Below are 22652 nucleotides of genomic sequence, written 5' to 3'. Positions count from 1 at the left end.
AATTCTCAGCTCATTCAACCAACATCTTCACAACGATTTCTTCATCCGTTAGCCTTCATAACACTCCAATTTGTGTTGGTTTAGTTGTCAACTTTGATATTAAATGTTTACACAAAAATAAATCATTTGAATGGGTAATGTTTCGTGTTAGCTACCTTTTCCATCAAAATTATTTTAGTGTACTAAAATTAAGCTAAACCGGCTTTACAAAATTAACACTGTGTTTAGGAGAATATTTGCGTTTATTTATTATGGCGGTTGCCTATCCTTTGTTATTTGCAAGGCTCTGGCTTGTAACCATTATAACCAACATAATTCTGCAGTAAACCATCTTTGTTTTTTTTTTTCAACCAGCCCTTGTCATTTACGGTTGGGGTACACATTTGGGAGTATAATTATTTATATTATTTGGCTTGAAGCCAACAAGTTCTGGTGAAATTCTTGAGTAGGAAATAACATTGCCTACATAGAATTCAACATTAATAAATTGCTACAATGATCCCTTTGGAATATCCCTTAGATGCAATGAGAATATGTTTGGCAACATTTGTCTCATTTGGCAACATTTGTGTTTTTGGCAACATTTATGTTGTCTTTCAGCAACATTTGTGTAGTCGGGAAATTACATTTTTTGTTTACTGGTATTTTAGTATTCTACTCCCTTTTTGTGCAACTGTGTCTTATGTTAGCTAAAAATATCTCAATGTGTGCATTGCCAACGCACATTATGACAAATGGGTACTATAACAGCTATTGGTAACACTCACATTGAGTATCTATTATTCTCTCATTCTCTTTGTGTAACACACCACAAAACTAAAAATATGCACACATGGATGCATGGCTCGTTGGTCTAGGGGTATGATTTCCGCTTAGGGTGCGGGAGGTCCCGGGTTCAAATCCCGGACGAGCCCAAGTTGTAATCTTTTTTGTTTTTTTTTTTTATTAATTTTATTATAAAATTTATTTTTCATTTGCACTTACATTTGTTGATAACTGACTACTCAAACTCAGCACCTGTTCTCGGGCCTCAATAAGCTCCCTCTTAAGGCGACGTATTTCATGAGCTTGCCTTTCTTCAGAAGTGCCATATAACGAACTGCCACCAGAAAGTAATGAAGCGGCACTACCATGAACTGAAAATAGAAAAAGGGAAATTCACATAAGTTCATTTGTTAGTTCGACTACAAACTTTAAAATACCAACTAAAAAACTTTAGTGTTCATTGAATTATTTTTTCTTTAGTCTTGCTTACCTTCATCATTTTTCTTGGGATATGTCAGCCTATGGCTGGCCGTAGTTCCACTCATGTTGGTCAAACCCGATGTATTACAATGAGTGGGTGACATTGGTCCAGAAAACCCTCGATTAATGGGTGTTGGCGATGTTGGTTGGCTGGAAATGGAGCTAATTAAATTAAATGTATTAAATTTTGAGCTAATGCAGCGAAATATTTGAAAATTTGTAAACGCCAAATGGTTTAGAAATATTTCAAATATGCTCAATCGGATTGATATTAAATAACATACATTTGAGCTGATATAACACCATTGTGTGTTGCTCCAACTGGTAGGCAGTAGTAAGGTTCAATTTCCACTTCCGATCCTCTGGACATCATAGATGGATACATTTTTTCCGATTTCGTAGATCTAGAAAGGTAAACAAATTTTATTCTTAATGGAAAATTAAATAAAAAAATAGTTATAATAGCAGTCAAATTAACAAAGCAAACTTTGGCCAAATCTTGAAAATTTCAAAAAATAAAAAAATATAGTTTGCTTTATTTTACATAGACATAATTATAATTTTCAAATAAATTTTTAGTTACAACTCAAGTATTATTGTTAGAAAACTAGTAATATTTAATGTATAATATTTGATATTTAATTTAAAATTTGTCATTTCAATAAATTATTTAGTTAATATCTAATATTTCTTAAATAAAATGTTAAATAAAGTTTAAAGCACAGCTCAACAAATTGTTAGCCTACCATTGAGGACAATCATTTTGAAATTTTCTCATATAATTGTGCAGCAATTGGTTAGACTCCTCCATGATGGTAGAATCATTTGCCTTTCCGGCAAGCTGTTCTCATTTGTTTTCATTCACAACAATGTTATAAATTTCAACACATTTTGTCAGTTGACTTATCTGTCTTTCACAGAGTAAAATTTTACAAACTTTCTGGCCACCCATACAAATACCCTACCATACATAGCCCAATAATGGTTATGGAAATTTTTATATGGTAAACCAACTGCCAAAATGTTTGCCAGACAAATTTCAATTTGTAAAGGGTTAAAAATGGAAATGTTACAAACCCATTTACATACACTGTAGGATATTATTGCCCTTTACATCCATATGCATTGCCATTGAGGCAGTGTAATTATGGTAAGGAGGATCAGTGAAGCTGGTAGAGATAGTATATTTTAGGGCAATATAATGGCTATTTAATAAAATTATCATAATTTTTGTAACACCATCATAACAAACGTAATAAACCAGAGCCGTATTTGTTGATATGTGAAATAAAGTTCTCAAAATTTGATGGTTTATGGTGAAATTGTGGTAAAGGTATTCCAGAGTATTTATTAGCTAGGCATTCATTTCTTCATTTTTGTGGAAAACCGGAAATTTGCAATAGTCTGATCTGCAGGAGATGTAATTTTCGCCTAGAGCTAGACTAGACATTTGTAATTTCTACTAAAAATCAAAGAAGTTTATGCCACCCATTTCGTTTTGGTGTTTATGGATCTGTCTCTGTGTGTAGGCATCAATTTTGTGGTTTTAAATTGAACGGAAATTAAAAAAGAACAAATCTAAATGCAATGCAAGTCATTACCAAATGTTAAAGCATAGTTGAGCAGGACTAAGAAAAGTTCATGACCTGTGCACGTTCAGCACAAAGCCATGAAATCCTTGGACATAGACAATGCTTGCTAGCAATATATGCTGCATATGAGATACTGGGAAAAATTGAATAGAAATTCTTGTATATGGTATGTGCCACAAAGTTACCGCCTAAAAGTATGTTGCTATTTGTGAACAAAAACATGTATTGCATACTTTTCATCGCCTTTGAAACTCATAAATTTCTCACAGTAAAAAGCATCATAATTTTTGCTCTGTTATGGTGGTGGTGGTAGTGGTGCTTCAAACTTTTCATTTTTGTTTTCGACATTAAGCCACCCGTATTTAAATGGTATTTAAAGAATGTTTCTACTTCAACCTTTCCCAACACATCTAACACATTCACAAGCACTCACACCCGTAGGGTGTTAAAGAATGTGTGCCTGAAAGTATGCCATACTGCATAAATTAACAGAAAACTTATAGTACTTCTCTGAGTTTGTTTGAGTGTGGTTCCCTCACACACATGAATAGACAAACGACTCATCGTTTTTTTCCTTTTTTTTGTAAATCGGCTGAAATCAAGAGTGAGTAGTAGTGGAAGGAGCCATATACAGAGACTGCAATGTCCTCCTGGTGTGTTTCGAAGCTTGAAGGTTGTATGCCAGGAGGGGATCTTGTTTATTTCTTTATCACCTAAATGGTGTAAATAAGTAATAAAGAATTTTAAAAATTGTCATATAAAGGAAAGCCGAGGTATGAAAATAATTTTGTATATATGGGCATAGAGTATGTCGGTAATGCTCGAATATATTTTTCGAAATAAGGTGAGAAGGCCTTGTTTTAGAGATATGAAATTCTTGTTATTACTCTACCTAATCTTCTGTTGCATTTAGGATATACTATATGTCATAGGTTTATCTGTTAATATTTACGTCTAGCTTAGCGAAAGTATCCTCAATTAATTGCAACTAAAACACAATTTTTATTCGATTGCAACAGTTGTCCCAATTTTACATTTTGTGGTAGCTTAAATGATGACCACTTGTGTTGTACTTGAGACCTGCAGAAAAGTAGTACGATTACCAAATCTGTTGTATGTTACTCAAAGCATTGCATACTTTCAGGTACTTTTCAAAGTCCTTTCACATTTAATTGGATATATGTGGAAAAATAACCAAACAAAAATAAATTGCATACTTTTAGGCACTTATGGACTACTCTTCCACAAAAATATACATTGCGCAAGACCTTGACATTTAGTGATTTTTTCTCATGTAACTCTTAGTAAATGGCCATGACCGAATACAGATACAGAGAATGGAATTCAATGATTTTTATAAAAATGTTACAAAAATGTATTTGAAATAAATGAAATTTCTGTTTCTTTCTGTGTAACACTACAAAACTATTTTCACACAAAAGCAAATGAAAAGACAATAGACAATAAGCCATAGTATATAATGTACAAGAGATAAAAAGACTGTAACACAGAACTGATCTAAACAAATCAAGAGTCATTTTCACATTATTATCACCTTGGATATGTCCTTTCTTTCAAGTAGCTTCAAGTTCGTAAGAAAATGGTGGATGGGGGAAATTATTAAAAAAAAAAAAAAAATACAGAATAAGTAGGTGACAAATTAGCAAGTGTATTTACAAAAGAACAAGAAACACGTGCCCATCCAAGTGCTGGATAAAAGTCAAGGATCAACATCCTTAAAATGATGAAAACACCTACCTTATACTATTACTGCGATTCAAACGAGGACTCTGTACATAGGGCGATTCTGTGCCTGTCATTGTAGCCGAATTACCACCCATAGCTGCCGCAGTTGTGGCACGATGCTGCATCATCTTGTGACTATGTCTGGCCATGGAAGGCGAGGCTATTTGCATATTTTCCAAGGAATCGCCTTCAGAAAGCCGGCTTCCGGCTGTGTTGCTGTGCTTAAGCCACATGGCATAGCTACTGTATTCTGGCTTGACCTCAGCATAGGTTTGGGTATCCGACAAGGAACCATCCAACATCTTTCCGGGGCGGTTTGATAATCTTATTGAAATATAATAAAAAAGAGACATACATTTAATAAATTGTTTCAGCATTTATTGCTTTAGTGTTTTTTGTTCAAGCATTTGAGATTTAAGGGTGTTAAATTGATTAACCTGACTCTATTTCAGAAATATTAATTAAGTGGCAAATTTAGGCAAACATTGGATTTACACTGCGGTATTTAAAAGCGTGTATGCATGAAAGTGGCTTTGCACCACAATTAATTGTTACTAATTATGATGTAGAGGATAGCAATCAAGTTCAATTTAATGTTTATGTATATATGTTTTATTTTAAACAAAAAATAAGAGTATACTTTAGGGTTTGCGAAATGTTATTAATAATTTGAAGCCTATTTTATGGATTAGTGTAGCATATAATGGTTTTAAGCTTAAATATAAATGAATACATACCTGTGTTGAAACATGTGCATATCGGATCCGGGTTTTGGTAGACTGTGAGAACCGGCCAAACGCTCCCGTATACATTGACTCAATTGTGTGGCTCCTGGACCGGTTAGGGAGTAGCTGCGATGCTGTGTAGTTGGTGGCATTTCTGTAAAGATACACATTTTATTAAAAACTGTTGAAAAAGATTAAAACTATAATGACGATAATTAATATTGTTTGGCTCTAAAAATTCCAGTTTACTATTTCAGACTTGATGGACATTTGGTATTGCTATTTTGCTTTATTTCTTTATAAAAACTTACTTGACATTTCATGAGGCAGTGTTTGAGCTCCACCAGACATCTTACGGCCACCCGCCGCTGTAGTCCTTGGTACTGCCGATACATGGGCTGTTCGTCCATTTTGTGGACTACCATTTCCCACCGCATTCATCATCATGGCAATATTTTGTTGTTCCGCTGTTGCGGTCGCAGTACCATTTGAACGCTTCACATAACCAAAACTAGGTGGTACGCCTTTCGTACGAGTAGACGAGGGTGAACCTTGTTTGGAACCACCACCAAGACTACGTCGTGATGGTGATGATTTTTCTTTGTGTTCAGTTTTTTGTCCATTCATTTGTTCGGACATTTTTGACCAATTATCACGAGAATGACCATTACGTGATGAGGAACGATGGGAGGGACTACTGCTGCTGTGATGTTGCGGACTGCTATTGGCACTATTGTTGCCGGAACCATTAAGACCATTGCTAATGTCCATTTTGGTATTGGATCCGCCACTGGAACTTGCCTGAGAAGCTGCCGAAGAAGCGGCTCCCGTACCGATGCTATCTAAGCTGCCGCGACTGTTGCGTATTCTGAAATGAGAAAATACAAAAATTTTAAATGTTTGTTTTCTGGTAGTTTTTTTTGGAGAATTACTGTAATCTTAAAATTCATAATTTCAGATTTAATTCTTCGAGAGGAAGCAGTTTAGGAATCTTAGACAAATTACATTGTTAAAACATGTATTTTTTTATCGTCCTCGAAAGCTGGACAAAATTGTGCGAAAGTCGGAATTGTGCCGAACATTTACACGTTTTGTTCATGCGACAACCTCTTTGCAGTGTAACCTTTCAGAAGTAGACACCCAATATTTTGACAAAAGTTCAGATAGTATACCAAAAATTTTGCAATAATTGTCATTTGTGAGAGGTTTTGTTAGAGGTTATCTTCACCATTTAAATTATTTTACGAAGTTATATTTATTTCGAAAATACTAATCTTTTATGCATTAAAAAATCCTTCACTATTTAGCATACTTTAAGGAACCACAATCCAAAAAATTTCATACATTTAGGCACGTTCTGTACAAAGATATGATGTGATTGACTAGTTGTCTCTTTCAGTCTACATTTTAGTTTTTCCCTCTCAGCATTTCAGTTTTTCTTCTCAAGTTTTGTTGCGCTCGTTTTAAACATGTCTGCCAAATTGTTTGCATAAAGTTTTTTCAGCTTCCTTCTTGCAGTAAACTTCAATATTGACTTTAGAAATATTCCAATGGCATCACAATGAGCTTATGTCATTGTCAAGAGACAGGCTAGTTGACAAAGGTAAACCCACACAAAAGAATTGAATTAAATAAAACTTGGGTGTTATTGTTTAAAGCTGTTGCCTTCCTTATCACTAAATGACCATGGATGTGGGAGGCAGCAGGGGAAATGCCTTTAGATGTCTGAAATTTATACTCAATGGGGTAGGAGTAGCATAGTTTGGGTGGGCACTCTGGCTTTGTTTGCAATATTTCCTTTCAAGTCAAAATTGCATTACACTATATTTGTTTTGGTACTTACCCTCCCAAAAATCCCTATCTATTCTTCATGGATTTATGCATATGAACAATTGAAAGACAGGAAAAAGAACTGTTCTAAAATGATATCAGACCATCGAAAAGAATGAATAACATCAATTCTTGTGAAGGAAAAATCTATGCACTTGAATACACATAACAGCAATTGCAACCATGGCAGCAATAAGTTCTTCTTATCATACAATTTCATGAAAAGAACATGGATGATGAAAACAAATACCATTTTGTTCCAGAGAATTTGCAATCTGTCATTCATAGCACCATATGTCATATTCAAATTATTTCATTACGCCTGACTTACTATTTTGCATATTTCGCAAATTCTGCCACAATATTCATGGTTAAAACCTTATAATGAATACATTGAAAGTAGAAGAACGATGATGGAAATGTAGGGATATATGTATATTTACTTGAAATTGAACTATGGAATTGGGGTTTACTAGGTTCGATCAAGGGCATCTATTGGTCGTTCGCCATCCGAAGAGTATTTTGATTTCATATCAATAGGTTCTATATCTCATGCTAAATTTAAAGTAGTTCCCAGTGATAAATTCCACTTGTCAAAACGGGAAACGAATAGTTTCAAATCTCAATGAAAACAATTCAACACCTGTAATTAGATTATGACGAAGTTATGACCCAGTCACATATATCCTATTCCAATTGGAGGATCATAATAGAAACTTGCAATCGGCAGGATCCTCATAATTGGAGTGCCTGGACATGCCAGTATAAGGGGAAAATTGAATGAAAGGGCTGTGGAACAGGGCAATTAAAATACTATGGGATGTAAAAACGAAGACTCTCTTTCTTCGAGAGCTTCTGAACGAGGGTATGAAGAATGTAAAGGGACCGGGCCTCTACACTCAACAAAATATTACTTGGATCCAAATATTTTGAGCTTCAAATACATTTTTTTTTACATGCATCATACTCTATCGGTCTTTCTTTCTAAACACATACGGTTGTGTGAAAAATAATAAGGACATTCGCATTCACCGTCTTTTGTGTTTACGAATTCGTATAAAATTAAAGAATTTTTGAAAAAAGAATGTTGGTGTGCAATGCTTGTAGACGACATTAAGAAATACTGCTAGAATTTGCGTTTCCTTTCGTTTTCATAGCAAAACATTTTTTTTTTTTGCAAAATGAGTGATTTCTGCTGTGAAAAATAATAAGGCAAATATTGCTTTTTTGTAAAAAAAAATGATACTAAAAATTAAAAACCCTTTTCTTTTTGTAAGTAAATGTATAAAACATATTCATAGCTTTACATTTATTGCAAAATAAATTGCACTTCTGTAAACTTTTTGTGAAATATCGGTAGAAATGAGCCCTACGACCGCGATATCCAAAATAGTAGTAAAAAATTAATTAAAAGCCGATATTCGTACCGAAACATTATAAAAATGCTCGGTATATCTAGAACCGATGGCGAAAATGACAATAAATACATTCCCAAGGGTCAAACCCGTGGCAGAAAAAACTAACATTACACCTATAGAGAGGAGTATTAATCTATACGTAAAAAGATCCACTTATCGGATCTATATAAATAAGACCTGATCTAAATATTGATGTTATACGAAAAACACACATTGGAAATGAATTTAGAGTACTTAGTGCAATAAAAGTGTCATTATTATCCAAAAAGAATATTAACCAAAGATAAAAGTTGGCTAAAAATCAAATCGATTGGCAAAGCAAAATGGCGTAATATTTTATGGTCTGATGAAGTAAAAAGTAAATTTAAAAAATTTAGACCTATCCATCAAGAATTATATTCCAAGTATATTTTAAAAACGGTCCAAAACGGTGTTGGCAGCATCATGGTATGGAGGTCATTCTCGAATTACCGTGTGTGTCCTCTATATTGTACACTGAAAAAATAGCATTCCCGGTTCCAAAGATTTTGTCTTTACTTTAACAATTTTGGTATTGATTTCGAGCCAAAGAAGCGGAGAATTCAAGTAAGGATACTTTTAAGACACAATTATCTTTTAAATTTGGGTTTTGTGTACTTGACTCTAGAAAGCAAATTTTAATTTTTAGCTTTTTCAGCTTTTTTTCTTCATATGCTATCAAAGTCCTTTAAAAACAAGGTAACGACAACTTTATTTTCCAAATTAAGACTCGACATCCAGTAGAAATTATGCTATGTTTCAAGTAAAAAACGTCTTTAAAATAAAGTGTTGAAAAAGATGTCTTATATTTGAACGATTTTTTGCTTTCAGTCAAGATGCAAAAAGACAACAAATTTAAATACAATTTCATTAAATCTAAAGAATTTTTCTGAATTATTAAAGTCAAGTTGACCTTAGCACAAACATTTTTTCTTTCATGTTATGATACCCCTTTTTAAGTGAAATCACTTAATTATAAGGACAATACGACTTCATTGAAAAGTTTATCGACTTTTGGACAAGGAAAACAACATGCTAAGCAAAATTTTAATTCGTATTTTAAAGACATGAAATCTTTGACCTCACGACAATATCTTTTTCAGTGTGATTACAAAGATATTTTGCAAAAAACAATGTTGCCTTATGCCGAAGAAAATATGCCACTTCAATGGTAGCAGGATAATGACCCAAAGTACACGACAAGGTATACAAAGAAGTGGTTCCAGGACAATAAAATAAATGTATTAGAATGGGTGGTACAGTCCTCAGAATTGAACCCAATAACAATTTTTTGAAACACAGTTAAACGGGCAATCAGGGCAATGTGTCCATCAAATTGCGATGAGGTTTGGAATCGAATGCAGGATGCGTGGAACGAAATACTGCTACATTTTTGCCAAAAATTTGGTCGTATTGATTCGAAGTTCTACTGTTCCATATGACAAAGGATCCGCAACTTATTACTAATATAACACTGCGAATTTATGAAACAATATTCAGTATAAATATCTATTTAGTTCTAATACAGTTAGTAATATATTTAAACTTTCATAAAGTGTCCTTATTTTTTTTCACACGTCGTACAATAGTACCAAAATTATTGTTACTAATATTGTCTCTATTTTTTAAGAATAAATAAATCATTTAAAAAGAAAGAATTTTCAATGTTTTGTTCGCTTATTAATTTTTTCTAAATGTGTATAGGCACTGTCACTATGTTATCTGTATATGTTTGCATCCATATATATTTAAAAAAATTTCTGTCCCCAACATTATATGTTCCAACAAATTAACACATATATCTCGCAAACATATGCTTGCACTTAACAATAATATGCTAAAAATGTGAGTTCCAAATATATAACTTTTACACCCAAACAGTATTTTTTTGTCTGTGCAAGGATTTTGGTATTGATTTCGAGCCAGCAGATTCAGCTTCTTTTCAGGAAGCAATCTAGCTTTAATTTTAGGTTCCATAATATTAAAATTAGGATAGGTTAGGTTAGGTTAGGTGGCAGCCCGATGTATCAGGCTCACTTAGACTATTCAGTCCATTCTGATACCACATTGGTGAACTTCTCTCTTATCACTGAGTGCTACCCGATTCCATGTTAAGCTCAATGACAAGGGACCTTCTTTTTATAGCCGAGTCCGAACGGCGTTCCACATTGCAGTGAAACCAATTAGAGAAGCTTTGAAACCCTCAGAAATGTCACCAGCATTACTAAGGTGGGATAATCCACCGCTGAAAAACTTTTTGGTGTTTGGTCGAAGCAGGAATCTAACCCACGACCTTGTGTATGCAAGGCGGGCATGCTAACCATTGCACCACGGTGGCTTAGGATACATTTACAAAGCTATTTAAGAACAAATAAACACATTTTTAAATATTCAAATTATAATAAACTTCAAAAAATCGTTTTCTTATATAAAGAAAAAACTTTCATTTAAGGATGCAGACTGCTCAAAGTAATTATCAGTCTATATTTGAAGCTTTTTTCATTAGGCCAAGTATTCAATATATCATTTTATTTAAAGATAATTTCTTTAAGTTAAACATGTTTTTCATTACCTTAAAGAAAGTTTGCCTTATTTGAATGGTAAACGACATTAACCGGGCGACTCAAATTTCAAAGATAAGTGTCCTACATTTAAAGAAATTTGTCCTTGTTGTTCTGTAAATTTAGATTCCTGATATTAGGGATGTCTAATATTTTTTATTAGTAAATTTCTCAGTTAAATTTTTTTTCCATTTGACTTCCTAAATTTCCGAAAAAATCCATATTTTATATATATTTAAATATTGGTCAATTGCTCGACATTTTTTAATTTAAAAAAATGTAAAGCTTCTATGGCTTGTTATCTACACTCCAATTTAAGGTCATTCACATTATCTCGAACAACAATACATTCATGTTTTTCGCATTGACATTCTCAATATAAACTATGGACAAAATCTAGGTTTTCATGTCATTGAACCTTAAAACAAAAATAATACGAGTATGTCCAAACAAAGGATAACTGAATAGCACATATGGCCAAGATTTGTGGGAACTGGAAAATATATTTTCCTATATATATATATAAATTGATAAACAAACAATGTGATCAGGGCAATTATAATTTTCTTCAACATATTGTATAAATATTGTATATGAATTAGTCCAATTTAATGAGTAATTTCAATTTATTTACAGGAAAAATGCTGTACAAAGCCGAAAGATGAATATGGGTAAGTTGTCTTGAAATTAATTTTAAATTTTGCTATTAAAATACTTATATGTTAACAAATACGATTCGTCCGTCTAAAATCTGAGAATGCTTTACTTTCTTGTTCCTGAGAATAGATTTTTTTATTAAACTTTTTTTCTGGTAACCTATCGATTTTCTAATACCCCTTTAAAATCTCCACTACGAGTCTATTGACCGATACAAACTATTTCGTCATGTAGAATTGAATTGCCTGGTACAATTTATGAATGCTGGTTTTATTTTTTATTATTTTTGCTGTTGCTTCTGTACATTCTTTTGTTATTTACCCAATTCTTTGCCACTTAAAGACGACACCTTAATAAGTTTTAGTGCCTCATGTTGTGTTTGTGGAGACTATCAGACACAATGGAACAACACTACAACCCTCCTTACCGGAGACACCACAAAAGTTAACCACGTAACGTAACGATTACATAGGGTTAGTATTCTTTGTTGTTATTGTAGTTTTATTTTTATTGTCTCGTTCTGTCCCCAAACCATGTCATTTTTTATTTGAACCTTTTTTTTGCGATGGACCTTAAGAATTTGATGAGGGGGGAAAGTTATATGGTTAGATCTTTTGTTTTGAACAATGCAATTTTCAAGAGAATAATTGCTTGGGAATTTTTTCGTGGTAAGATTTATAGTTTACGGAAATCAGGTAGAGGGCAAATGGAATAACGTACTAAAGCATCAGACTGACAATATGTGGTTACATTTAATTATCTATGGATGGCTTTACTAATAATGTTATTATTACTAAAGAATATTGATGAATATTTAAGATAAATATTAAGAGAATTTTTTCTTAATTTTGCGCCTAAAATACTGCTATAAATTATTTTCTAGTTTATCTAATAAAACTGAAGCATACACACAAAAAAAAAAATTTCTGATGCAATCACCAAATTAATTGATCCAATTAATTTTTTAATTGAAATGTCTTCAATCACGAAAATCATAGTATCAATCACAGTTTTAATTGGGCATAGAAAAAATTCTTGATTAAAAAATTAATTTATTTTTTGTTCAGCAAATTTCAATTAATTTTTTAATTGATTCAATTAAAAATTTAATTGATGTTGATTGCAAAACTCAATTAATTTATTAATTAAAAAATGTAACTATTTTTAATTACTTTCTGAATTGGCTTAGAGTTTTTATTTTGGATTAACAAATGGTTGTTTGAAATACATTTTTAATTAAAAATCAGCACTTTTTTTTAAACTGAATTAGTCTTCCGAATTTGATTAAAAAGTTAATTGTATCAATTAATTTTTTAACTTAAAATTTTAAAATTTTCAATTATTGACTTAATTAACTTAATGTTTCTATCATGATTAAAAAGTTAATTGTATCAATTAATTTATTAATGGAAAAAATTTTCAACATCAATTAACTTTTTAATTGGAAATATTTTGGGTGATATTTTTTTCTGTGTATAACTTAGGATCAGTATGCAACACGTGTTCTAGTATAGTTTTAATAAGCAAGGAATAAGGAGATATTTATATCCTATTTTGATATTAATTGGAAAATCTTCCAGCAATAATTTCCCTCTTTAGCTGAGTTTGGGGAGCTTATAACTGTTGGTGAGATTTCTTTTTCAATTAATTTAATTTTAAATACTTGCAATTTAGTTTTGTCTCTATGGGATACAACAGACTCTAGGACAAAGGATACAGACATAATGTTTAATGTTTTACGTGACATTCACGTTAGTCTACCAAATGAAAATTTATAGCAAAACAAGCTTAATGAAAGTTAATTTTTAAACGGAATAATTGCACGGATAATGAGAGAGGGAGGAAATTTTGATTAAATTTTGGTTTTGTAATACATTCAAATAAATTATTTTCCAACCAGAAATAAAGTGACACTCTGGAAGATGTACTTATTTCTTAAGACACAGAGTTTTAAGACGTATGTTTTATATCTCCTTTAAATCACATAATTTTCTGATGCCCTTAAACTAATCCCCAAATGCTCTACGAGTCCTCCGTTAGTGAAACTTAAATCCATCAACATTTTGACCTTTCTTTCTAGTGGAGTCTAGATTAAGGTCAGTAAGTCCACAAAAGTATGTCACACACACACATACATTTCCAGTGGTCCGTAATATAAAAATAGCATGTTCCCAAGCCGTTTAAGTAATAATTTCCAAGAAATCGAATGATTTCTTAGGGCTTGTTAGTAATTACCATTGATTTACATAAAATGAGTCCGAAAATTATTTGGAGTGTCTAGATTTACTAGAGTTATAGCTCTTCTTTGAAATACAATAGAAATTCAACTTTCCCTCAACATTCAAATTTGTGGGTCTTTTTCGTGTTTTATTATTAGCATAGGAAATTTATTAGGGCCAAACAGGTGGAGAAAAGGCCATTAAATAGGTGTTTGTGCTTTTAAGTATTTACCATGGCAAACATATTATTTGGGGATTTATTAATTATATCGAAAGGAAACTACAGGAAAACCCTTAATGTAGGCAATGGATTTGATTTTTTAGGTGGAGCCCTATGCGTTAAATCTATACACTCCCTAAGGTATGCAATAATTGTTGTACTACATGAAGGACAACAAGAGCAAAGCTGTTATTATCATCTGGGTGATGGTGAGCAATTACAATGCATTGCTTGTGTGCTACAATTTATGCGATAACAACATATCACGCAAATGTATCCCATGCACAATTTTCAAAGGTGAATTTTGTAGTTTTCACAATTCGACCCCAGGCCTTCAAATTTATGCAAACATAAAAAGAAAAAGTCACAGGGTTATGAATTTCTACTATACGCCCTCTTTTATTTAACAAATAAGCTTTATTACTCAAGGGCATTCGAAGGGAAACATGGCAGGTGTCATTTTCGTTTGCATGCAATGCATTCCTTCGTATGCAGATTGCAATGAAAAGTTCCATTTCGAGTTTCCAATAGACACACATAAACTATTACTTAAGAGGTATACAAAATTTTCGTGCTTCCCCAGAATTGAAAGTTGTTTTTTGTCCTATTACGACAAAGCACCCAGAATTAAATAAAAAAAAAATACAATTCTCCATATGGCCTTTAGCCAAACGCCCACTGTATGCAAATTATTTTCAAGAAAAAAAACTCATTCTAGCTGCACATTTTAAAATGTAGAGCATTAGTATGCTTTTATTAAATGTGTAAACAGGGTCGAAATTGCATATTCTCATGTATTGAATTTTAGGAAATACATGTAAAGCCTAAAAGTATGCTACATAAAATACCACATTTCGAAACCATTTCCAGGTCAATAGCTATTATACATTAGCATTGGTATGCTTATAACCAAGAAATAACAAGAAAATGAAAAATATAAATATGTAAGTGAACTAGGCAAATTTAATATAATCCTAAAACTATGCCATAGAATTTACGATATTTGTATGTCCCTAAACATGTGCTCTTAAATTAATATCAACTTTAATATAACCAACTAAGTAGCTCAACTTTATTAATGTCTTTGAGGTATGGCAATACATTAGCTCTTGGCAAATGCTGCAACTGTGATTAAAAAGGATCAGTTCCCCAATGATGTTAATGTTTATGGGGCTATAGAGCCTCTAAGTATTAAACCATGAATATACACACACATGCATGTATGTATATCAGTCTCCTCCTTATTCTGGTGCATGTGGTTGTACTCAATGGATATGCTACTCGACTAACTTTGCCTTGTATTGGCATACCTTAGAAATGTCCATTTGCCAAAGTCCTTTCACATCGACCTATACAAAAACTATATTGTGTTCCAAAAGTAAACTTTCTAGATATTCATTATAAATGAATAGACAACCCACATTTTCCATGGACCAACTAGGAGAGCATAGACTATAGGCTGAGTGTTAAAATTATGGTCAAAGGAAATGAGAAAAATGGTCACTTCTGTTTTCGGTGTGTATTTCAATACTTGTCGACTGGCGTTTTATTTGAATCCTTTTACTTTTGTTTTATTCTTTGTGTGAGAACGGCGGAAGGATTTCATGGAAGTAATCGGAGGTGGCATTGAATAAATGAAACTATGTTGATTTCCGACAGCTACTAGAATGGTAGCCAACATTAAAAATAGCCATTTCATATTACTTTTGAAATTATTTTGACACTTCAAGGATTAATTTTAAATAGGGAACAAATTCAATAGATTGGGAACTGAAAAAAATTCATAATTAAAAACTGTCTTACATATTTTATTGATTTAAAAGTTTATCAAACAACTTTTAAATTAAAAACCTATATTTTAACTTAACCTAATTTTTTATAAATGTGAATTATATATTTAAGTCGTAATCCATAGAAACCTTTCCCAATTTTTTAAAGTACAAACGCCAGTAGAGAAATTCTTTTAAATCCATATCTTATTATTGACTAAACAATTATTTTATTCATACTTAATCTCTCTGCATAATAAAGCAGCAATAAATACTTGAAACCCAGAATTCTTAATCCCAAATCAAGTTTGAATCTCTAATATCCCACAGAACAAATTTAACTATGTGAAACTGTTGCCTACATTTAGGCTCAAAATATATTATGCCTACGAATATAAGAGTTCATTTTAATACTTTGGTATATTTTTTAGGCGCTAGAAACCTCCACAAAAGTATTTACAAATATTTAAGCAATTTTGCTAATCCTGCCTTTGGGTCCTACAAAACAAAATAAAAACTTTTAAGCTTCATAAAATTTTAAAAACATTTCAATTAAAATCCTTTCAAAATATACCCAAAGCACAAAGCGTTGGGCAATAAATATTCAATTACGAAATGCTTTGCTCTCATTTGCTTGGAGAATTTACGATAGAATGCCACACTTCGTCGGCAATTGCAAATGTTTTACGACTTTCTTTTGTTCGTATGGATGGACAAAAATAAAATGAAAGGTCCTGCCAATTGTCGGACATGATGTTATGCCTCCTGACCCCGCTTCTAGCATTGTCTATTCTTTATGTACTATGTTTTCGAGACTAATTCGACAACAATGCCACCACAAAAGCAGCACCCTCCCACAAGGCAAACCGCATAACAAGCAAATGTTGTCCTACAAGTCCTATAATGTTTAACGCCCATAAACAAAATGTATCATCTCTTTGAGAGAAGGAAAAAAAAAACGGTCTCTCTTCCCATCCTTGTTTTGTTTACATTGTCCAGTGAATAATCTCACCGACATACAAGTCCGATGAACTGAAAAGGCCAAAAGAAATCACATAGAATGTTTATTGTTCTCGTGCTCGCTCTTGTATGACTCGAAGACAGCATGGAATGAAGTATTAAATAATGACGTCATATTGTTTGGAAATTCATTTAGCAAAGAGGAAGGAAGTGTATTACATTAAGGATAATACAAGAATATTTATAGTTTCGAAACGATGTTGGAAGAGACCAACTGGGGGAGAATATCCACAAGCTTGAGTCAATTGCCTTGGTTTTTTTGAGGTGGGGAAATTGTAATTAACTTAACATACAAGACCAGTGCATGTATCGTGGGCAGGAAGTGTCTTCCATAAATATTGCATATTTTTAGGCATAATATTCAATATTTGTTTTGCCTTAGCTAAATGCTATAGTTACAAGCAAAAGTCTACGAAAAATTTGATTTTCTTTAAAGAAGCAAAATTTCCATTTAAAGGAGAGTTTTGTCTACTTTAAAGCTTTTCCGTCCCTTTGGCTTTAGTCTTCGCATTGAATCTTCTATATGCAATGACAAAACCATTATTTGCAAATCACTCCAGAGACTAATATGTATATTGACTCTTTTTTCCACTTTTTGCCATTTTCTGTTGTTCGATATTAAAAGCAGTCAAATGTATTTTGTTTGTTACATACATAAATAATAAGCACATATATGAACCAGGCATGGCAGACAAAAAGCGAAGGATATGCAGGAAAACCAACTACTATAGAAGATGAACTCTGTTTAAAAAAAATCGCAAACCATAAAATAGGAATAAAGCAATAAATAAACAAAATTCCCCAAAGCCAGTGTGATAAAAAAGAGCTGTGAAACAAACTTATTTTTGGATTACAAAAAACTACCCAAAAAAGAGGGCCATTTTACTGTCTCACCATCATCGACGGTAGAACTTGAAGAAACAAAACTGAAAATGTACATCTCGAGAAATGGAAAAAGGGCAATAAAATATTAACAGACAGATGTTGTAATAAAACACCAAGAGCAACAATAACGAACACAAGAACTTTAAATGCTACAACTCAGCAACAGGATGTTTTCTTTTCGCAAAAGTGTAAAACATGGGGAAAAAGAACTTTTATGATAATCACTTAAGCTACCGTAGTAGGTGGAAATGTTTTGGGAACTCGATAAGGCTGTTGCAAAAGTCTAAGAGAAGAGAAGAAAATTTGCAAAGATTAGATTAAGTGTAGTCCTCACATATATTTCTGCCTGACCAAAAATGGAATTTAATGCAAAGCCTTAAAGTATACCACACAAATGTTGTTTATTTATATACACTGGCCTTGCTTCGTTGCATGCTCTTACGCTCATAGAATTGTGGGAATTGTTTTTTTTTTTTTTTGAAGGTAGACAATAGGGCTAAGAAATGATTGTTTACTTTATTATTCTTACTTGATTTATGTGTTCAAATCCAAACAAGATTATGGAAATTTATGGAAGTGCTTTCCACATCAAATTGTTCATTGATTATATGACTCGAAAAGACTGATGCTGTTATGAAGAGATTTCAAGCTTATCGAATTTAAGATATCAATAGTTTAAAAATCCCTAAACAAGGACAAAATAAAAATCATAGGGAATTATTGCTTGATTTAGGATTAAGAGCCACCGAGGTGCAGTGGTTAGCATGCCCACCTTACATACACTAGGTCGTGGGTTCGATTCCTGCGTCGACCGAACACCAAAAAGTTTTTCAGCGGTAGATTATCCCACCTCAGTAATGCTGGTGACATTTCTGAGGGTTTCAAAGCTTCTCTAAGTGGCTTCACTGCAATGTGGAAAGCCGAGAAAGACTAACTGAGCCTGATACATCGGGCTGCCACCTAACCTAACCTAGGATTAGAAAGAAAAGATGACAAAAATTTTAATACATTGCCATTAATTATTATTTGAAGCCTACTTTTGGGGATATTTGCATATTTACCTCAAACAACATATTCTATGGATACATTTTCTTCATAATTTTATTTTGATCAACTATGAGAAAAACAATGTTAGGGTGGGATTTCTAAAAATGGCAAACAATGTAATTTACCACGAAAAGTGACACGGTTAGTTTTAAAAACTGACACAAAAATTGTCATTCATATGGAAAATAGAACTTATTCCATTCATTTTAGCTTTAGAACTGCGAAATCGTGTTTATTCTATCTAACCTAAAAATCTAAATTAACCTAATAATCATTTCCTTTCAACTTCATGAAAAACATTCCGTTAAAAACTGTGATAAGAAGGAACCTCAACACTCTGGTACCAAAATGGACTGAATAGTCTAAGTGAGCCTGAAATATTGCGCTCCCAAAATATCTAACCTAATCTAACCGTTAAAAACCATGGATATATCAGGGGAGTAAACCTACCTATTTTTTCGCTATTTGTATACTTCCAGACGGTATATATATTAAGGTGTAAAATGTCTAGAAAGAGTTCTAGAAAAATATACCTTGGAGAAAGTAGAAAATTTGTCCTAAAGTACCACCTCAGTGAACCAGAATGAGTAACCTACAACGAACAAAAGCGAAAGTATTTGTGCGGTCCAGGGTTATTTAGTAATCATAACTGGGTGATACTATGTAAGAAATGTTGGGTGTAAATAGCTTTTCTGCGGAATTTTTCAGAAAATGCGCCTCCTTTTATTACGAATGACACTTTTTGTGCAACAATTGTCTTCGATAAGCTGGTTGGTATGTCTCACATATTCACGATTATACCAACATTCCAAATAGATCGAATTAACTACACATTTTGAGGGCCACCGTTGTGCAATGGCTAGCATGCCCGCCTTGGATACACAAGGTCGTGGGTTCGATTCCTGCTACGACCGAACACCAAAATGTTTTTCAGCGGTGGTTATCCCACCTCAGTAATGCTGGTCATTTCTTATGGTTTCAAAGCTTCTCTAAGTGGTTTCACTGCAATAAGGAACGCTGTTCGGACTCGGCTATAAAAAGGAGGTCCCTTGTCATCGAGCTTAACATGGAATCGGGCAGCATTCAGTGATAAGAGAGAAGTTCACCACTGTGGTATCTCAATAGACTGAATAGTCTAAGTGAGCCTGACACATCGGGCTGCCACATAACCTAAGCTAACATAACTACACATTTTCCATCCTCATGTCAATGATCAATGTTGGTTCAGTACCTTGGCCAACAATGGCGCTAAAAGCGAATTTTGGCAATCACGTTGATTTAATTGATTGTTTCATTTCAAAACTTCTACGTCGAACTGGATTTAATTTAAATTCTAATCTTTAGCCAGAAAAAACCAATACAATCTAATCAATGTAACAATAACATTTGTACACATACTTTTAGGCTAAATATTTCGGAAAAAAATGTTATGAAAATTCCCAACATTCTTCTTAATATCAGGGTTGTCATTCATGAGACAGCTAGAACAAAAAACCAATTTCAGGGCTATTAACAACAACTTACGGTTCATTAGTTCGTCACCAACACCTTCGGCGAGTGAAGGCATGAAGACACATACAAAAAAAAAACTTAATACAAAGCTCGTTAAATGTCATGTCCTGTTGTCTACTACCCTGTGTCCCCAAAACGAATCGTTCTCTCTGTCTTTTTTCAACCAACTTTTTGTTGACGTTTTTGGTGAAAACAACAATTAAACTTCATTAAAGGACAATGAACTAAGGCTATAAAAGAAATAGGATATTAACATGTTTACGAGTCAAACACACACACACACACACACACACACACACATAAACTCAGATATTCTCATATATTTTTATAACTTAATACATAGCCAAATGAAAACACCTTAAAAGAAGGCTCATTAGAACTTAGTCTTACTAGGATGTAAGCACTTCACATTGGTCTTGGGCTAACTTTGTGAATGAGGTTCAAAAGAAGGACTCATTGGAAGGGGAAACGTGAAACTAAGTCGTTGCTGGAATTGTAGTTTTACTAAACAGACAATTACTGTTAGTCGTTCACTAGAACGTCCTTCGACTAAACGAAACTAAGGGTATCCAGGATTTAGTATGGCTAGGTATTTTAATGGTATTTTTTTAATGGGTAAATAGAACTCAAGTGTATATTTAAAGGTTTCTTCCCATGCTGTTACTGCCTGGGAGAAAGAAATTATTCCTATAACTCTGTGTTGGTTACCCACCCCCTAGCATTTGTGCTTGGAGTTTCACCAATGTGGGTTATAAGCCAATCGCTATTTTAGATTGCATTACAGTGCAATATCGTTGTATTTTCCCTTTGAAGTAAGCTGATTGGAAAACTTTTTTTTGCCAGAAAATAACGAAGTTGTAGTTCCTATTAACATTACTCCTTGTTGAAATGTGCAAACTTCAACTTTGATGGGCTCAATGCAAGGGCAGAAGGGTTCCATTTCCATTTTGCATTGCGAAAAATGTCAGTTGATAGTGGTTGTTAAAGTTTCAACAACATTATTTATTTACAGGCATTTTATTGGGTAGGTTGTATAAGGTAAGGGTGGATTTCCAAAGGATATCCATTGACAATAATATGTTAAAAAGCTTGTTTCGGTTTGAGTATGAGTAATACGAGATCCATTTCTTTTGAATAATTAAAATGTAGGTAATTCATTACAAAAAGAAAATGTTAAAGACATATACTGGTAAATCTCAGCAGAAAGTACGATTAAAATTGAAGGTTCGTAATTTTTAAAGTTTACATATTTAATTCTCTTTTTGTATTAACCTAGGCACTCAGACCCACTACTCACAAATCAAACTTGACCTTTACCTAGCCAAATGTTGCTCAATGCTGTTGTGGTTACCATTGCAACCTTCAGGGTTTCAACACATCAAGACAAACTGCAATAAAACACCAAATATTACAATAAATTGCCTTTCATAAAACGCCGCAAAGTATGCACTATTTTTTCTTTTTTATTTTCACATCATTAAAATATGCTGCAGAGAATATCTCACTTTTTTTTCTTATTTCACAGACATGTTCGCCCAAAGCCTTTTTTAAGATATTTGCACAGAGATTAAAGCACTTGGAATTTGCAAACGAGGAAAAAACAAACACACTCTCATATAGAACAAGGCCACTTGAATCATTAGAAACAATGATTTCTTGAGGAAATATTTTGTATATGTATATTTTCCGATTTTTTCGTCTAGCTATATAGTTTTCTTGGGGGAATTTATATGCATTTTACGTATTTTTATTATGACACGTTAAGAATTTGCGACCGCACTAACCGAAAGTCAAAATACGTTTTCAGGGTGGTTTCCTTCGGCATCAAATGTTTTTGTCTGGTCTTCGAAAAATGTTTTACATTTAAGAGAATTGTTGTCGAATAAGAGAACACCAATTCGAATTATTTTCTCAAAAGTGGCAAAGATTAATGAAGAGACCAAATGTATGTCAAAAAATCTAGCGTGGTGAAAAGCTTAACCTAAACGAAACGGCATTTTCAAATTTGAATTTAAATAATGTTTCCAGAAAACACTAAAATAATTCATAAAATATTGGTTTTTCCTAGTTTACCTTGAAGATAATTTGTAATGCACGTTTACAAAATCTCCCTCTACAAGTATTGGTTTATTTTTATTCATATTCCGTGTCTCTTTATGGTTAGGTCTTATAGTTCCACCCAAAAACT

General features: G+C 32.9%; 1 protein-coding gene and 1 non-coding gene across 11 annotated transcripts in view; one reads left to right on the top strand and one right to left on the bottom strand.

Annotated features, from left to right (window-relative positions):
• Window positions 1-22652, bottom strand: part of sick (sickie) — a 275969-nt gene that overhangs the window by 76273 nt on the left and 177044 nt on the right. For 3 of the 10 annotated variants that reach the window (XM_075293027.1, XM_075293034.1, XM_075293033.1), the window contains 7 exons: window positions 5620-6176; window positions 5321-5462; window positions 4596-4907; window positions 4393-4419; window positions 1530-1649; window positions 1256-1407; window positions 985-1136 (listed from right to left, as the gene is read on the bottom strand). In XM_075293027.1, the coding sequence (XP_075149142.1) occupies window positions 985-1136; window positions 1256-1407; window positions 1530-1649; window positions 4393-4419; window positions 4596-4907; window positions 5321-5462; window positions 5620-6176 (1462 nt within the window). Of the gene's footprint in view, window positions 1-984; window positions 1137-1255; window positions 1408-1529; window positions 1650-4392; window positions 4420-4595; window positions 4908-5320; window positions 5463-5619; window positions 6177-21781; window positions 21853-21969; window positions 22187-22652 lie in introns of those variants that run through there. The other 7 variants (XM_075293029.1, XM_075293037.1, XM_075293036.1 and 4 more) reach the window with 6 other exon arrangements.
• Window positions 843-914, top strand: TRNAP-AGG (transfer RNA proline (anticodon AGG)). The gene has a single exon. It is a non-coding gene; the product is annotated as a tRNA-Pro (tRNA).

The sequence above is a fragment of the Haematobia irritans genome, chromosome 2, assembly GCF_050003625.1.
Source record: "Haematobia irritans isolate KBUSLIRL chromosome 2, ASM5000362v1, whole genome shotgun sequence".
Taxonomy (NCBI): domain Eukaryota; kingdom Metazoa; phylum Arthropoda; class Insecta; order Diptera; family Muscidae; genus Haematobia; species Haematobia irritans.
Note: the sequence above shows the minus strand (reverse complement) of the source record. Positions and strands in the feature narration are given on the sequence as shown.